The sequence below is a fragment of the Austrofundulus limnaeus genome, unplaced genomic scaffold, assembly GCF_001266775.1.
Source record: "Austrofundulus limnaeus strain Quisiro unplaced genomic scaffold, Austrofundulus_limnaeus-1.0 Scaffold27, whole genome shotgun sequence".
Lineage (NCBI taxonomy): Eukaryota > Metazoa > Chordata > Actinopteri > Cyprinodontiformes > Rivulidae > Austrofundulus > Austrofundulus limnaeus.
Window position 1 is genome coordinate 808,519 of NW_013952429.1, and position 3,737 is coordinate 812,255.

The 3,737-nt window shown below is 40.4% G+C and overlaps 1 protein-coding gene across 1 annotated transcript in view; it reads left to right on the forward strand.

Moving 5' to 3' along the window:
• si:dkey-92j12.5 (multiple PDZ domain protein) overlaps positions 1-3,737 on the forward strand; it is a gene marked incomplete in the record, with an annotated part of 56,993 nt that overhangs the window by 38,125 nt on the left and 15,131 nt on the right. The window contains 3 exon segments of the mRNA XM_014004873.1: positions 607-912; positions 2,389-2,586; positions 3,073-3,250. Of these exon segments, the coding sequence (XP_013860327.1) occupies positions 607-912; positions 2,389-2,586; positions 3,073-3,250 (682 nt within the window).

A 3,737-nucleotide genomic window follows, 5' to 3' on the forward strand; every position in this document is an offset into this window, starting at 1 on the left:
GGTTGTTACCGACATCTGGTGAAAATTTCATGTCATTAGCACCTCTAGTAATATATTTACTGAGAAAAATGTTGACATGTTCAATACTTATTTTACCCGCAGTATCTGCATGTACACCAGCTGCAGCCTCAGGTACTTTCTGCAGAAACAACATTCTTTTTTTAAGATCAWAGTAGTTTTAGCACAGCAACTGCTATGTTTGAACATCACTATTTTCAACCACTTCCAAAGAATAATATCTGTTTTTGACTTTTTAGTACTTAAAGCAGTCTTTCTAAATTGATGGATTTGTGTTTGAGCTGGCAAATGCTGATAGTCCAGATCATGTTCACTCATCAGTAATCTGTTGAATACTTGTCCCTTCCAAGAACACCTTCTTACCATAAACCAAATATTAAAAACAGTTGTTTGTGTGTTTTTACACTCACAGAGATCTACTATTCTTATCCTCAACAAACAATGTCTACAATGTCTATATGTGGAAATTGAGCCCCATCTTTTCAGACATAATTCTTTATAAACTGAGTTGTGAAGAAGAGTTACGTAGATAATGTTTAACATGTCTCCCCCACCACTCCCACTCTGACCCCACCCCCCCATCTTCAGTATAATCTACGTTCCAGCTCATCTGGTGGATGAATACCGAAGTCGTCTGTGTTTGCCCCCCATGGCTTCCATCACAACAGACAGCACATCATCTTCACCGACTCTACCCACACCTTCTCCTGAGCCTGCACTAGCCACTGCCAGATCCCCAAGCCCTCCAGTTTCATCAACCCTCAGACTGTCTGCCTCAGTCAAAACCGAAGCAACAACACCAGATCCAACCACAGTCAGGACCTCTGCTTCATTTAAAACAGTGCTTAAAAGCTCAGTCCAAGTGCCTACTATCAGCCCAGCATCAGACTCAAGGTAATAAATGATACAAACCGTGGTCATCTAATCTTTACACAAGTCCCAAACTGCAGTGGCACAGACAAAAAACCTTCATGTTGAATTGGGGCCTCTCATTGCATTGGCACAAAAGTATAATCCACAGCAACTAAAGTGGGTATGAAAAGGTGACAATATGGGTACAATTTGGACTGAGAGGGTGGGTGTAGGTGAGTATGAAGTGACTTGTGTTTTATGAGTCCTTTGTACCCAAAACAGCTGAAATACAACAGGATGACAGGATGATAAACCTGTAGTCATGCTGATCAAACAGTTCTACAGCAAAATGGCATTACTGTTAGAAATACATGATTCTGTGAGTATTTTTAACTTCACTAAATTTAATCTACAATCTTACACAAATAACAAGTGTTGCATGATGTGCATTATGACTTAATCTGACTTTTATATAGTCTTAATAAAGCAAGAACTAAATGTTGAACTGTTGAACTGACCAATGTGTAAATGACCTAATGGTACTGCTTTTAAAGACTGAGGTGGCTAATAATGTTACATGTCTCCTGAGTGTTAAAGGGCAATTATCTTTCACTTTAATTATCCATTAACTCGAGGAAGGATTGCTGCAGGATGCAGCCAGCTTAGTCTCTGAATTTTCTCCTCTCTGTGCCTCTCTGAATGTTTGAATCTCTGAGTTATATTTAGCCATTCGCTTATGGATCTCAGTACTGACTGTCAGCAAAAATGAATTGTTTCGCTTCTGTCGGTCCCTGTTTTCACTCCATCTTCAAGCCTTATTCTTTCCCCTCCTGCATTCACTTCTATAACTTGGTGCCGTCTTTTCTTCAGTCTTATCTTTCAATCACGTCTCTCTCTCTCTCTCTCTCTCTCTCTCTCTCTCTCTCTCTCTCTCTCTCTCTCTCTCCCGCTCATTCCATCTGTGCCCACATCTGTCTTTCATCTCGCTCTCAGTTGTCTTGCTTGGTTCTTTTACTCGTTGTGCTTCTCCTCCCTGCCTGGTTCCTCTCTTCTTCTCCAGGCCGCTCTCTTTCAGAATCATTTGTTCTGCCCTCTTCTGAACATTAACTGGCTGCAGACTCCTGCTGTGTAGATAGCACTACTATCACTCACATCCTTGGGCTTATTACAGCTCTACACCGTTAAACATATTCATGAAAAAAAAATCCCTTCTTCCTTGCCTCTTTCTTACACACTCTCACACAGTGTTTATATATATAGACTGTCAACACAGAGACTCTATGTATTAACATTCACCCACACACACATAAACCATGAGGAACAACCTTGCTGTGTCTCCGTTGGCAGAAAATATATATTTTCAGAGCTATTTGCACATTAATCAGTGCATCTTTTCAAGGCTCCACAATGTAACGCATTTAGTGTAAGTTGTGTGTCTTGACTTAAAAAAAACAGGAAAGGCTTTGTCTTATAAAATCCTTTATTTTTCTCCATGAATGTCTCTTTCTCTGCTACTAGTTGGAAAATTCCAAAGTACCTTCCTCAAAAAAACAAGGAAAACGGAAAAGATGAAGATTTTGTAAAGGATACAAGGGACAAAACAAATACGGATGGAAAACTCCTCAAGCCAGATGTGCAGATAATGGTGGATGGTAAAGAAGAGGAAAATGAAGAGCTGTGTTCTCACACCACAGTATCTTGGGATCAGCCCAAAAGGTTAGTGAATCAGCAGAATCAATCACAATTGTTAATGGATTTCATTCAGATCTTTCCATTTTTTTGCAGGTTTTTGAAACTCTGCCTTTCCATGCCAATGTACAAGAAAAGGCTTTACAGTATCCAAGAGTGCTCAAATTATGTTCTCAGTAGGATTAGAGCAGCACAGCAGATTTGCCATGCTCAAGTTTCTAAGGTTCACAGGATGTGGCTACTTTCCCCGCTTGTATTTATTGCATTTGTGGCTCCATCCCACTGGGATAAATCACTAATATGCCTTGTACACAGAAAGCAGCTTTTTTTTATTGTTTTTGACTTAATCTCAGAAACTGAAACTGCAGCGCTAAGCAGAGAACAGTGGGAGACTTAAAAAAGAACACCCAGCACACAAATTCTGGGTGTGCGTTTTTGCAGTGATGCTCTGAGGACACATTTACCACCTGAACTTTTGGAAGGATCATCAGCTGTGCAGTGTTTGTGTTTTAGAGTGCGGCTCACTCGAGCACCAGGCCAATCTCTGGGTATCAGCATCATGGGAGGCAGAGGAATGGGCAGAAGACTGAGCAGTGGAGAGATGATGAGGGGTGTCTTCATCAAGCACATCAGCCCTGACAGCCCGGCAGCACATAACGGCACCCTCAGGGTTGGAGACAGGATCCTAGAGGTTTGTGTGCAGATATGAACTTGACGTGTGTCAGTCGGTAACCGAGGCAGAGGAAAGTTTATTGGACATGGGAAGGGTTAAGTATATGCTTTTGGGGCTTTGTGCAAAGTACTGAATATGTTCAGCTGAAATGAAATTACTTTTGTTGTTCTTTTCCACTATGTTACAAAGCAGAGTCGAAGAAAATAGTGTTTGACCCATTTACACTTGGTTCCTGAGGAGAATAACAACAAAGTAATATTATACAGTGCATTTGCTTCCTGAGTTTAACATGTAGGAATAGAAAGAAACATCAAAACAATATTATAAAATCATTTTAACAAATGCATATTGCTCAGATATTGACTCTCGACTACAACCACACCAAATTTTAGGTCTGTATCCAAAAGGCCATTCATCTGTTTATTTTTAAATTTAATTAAAATCTGTCCAGTCACACACACACACACACACACACACACACACACACACACACACACGCACACAC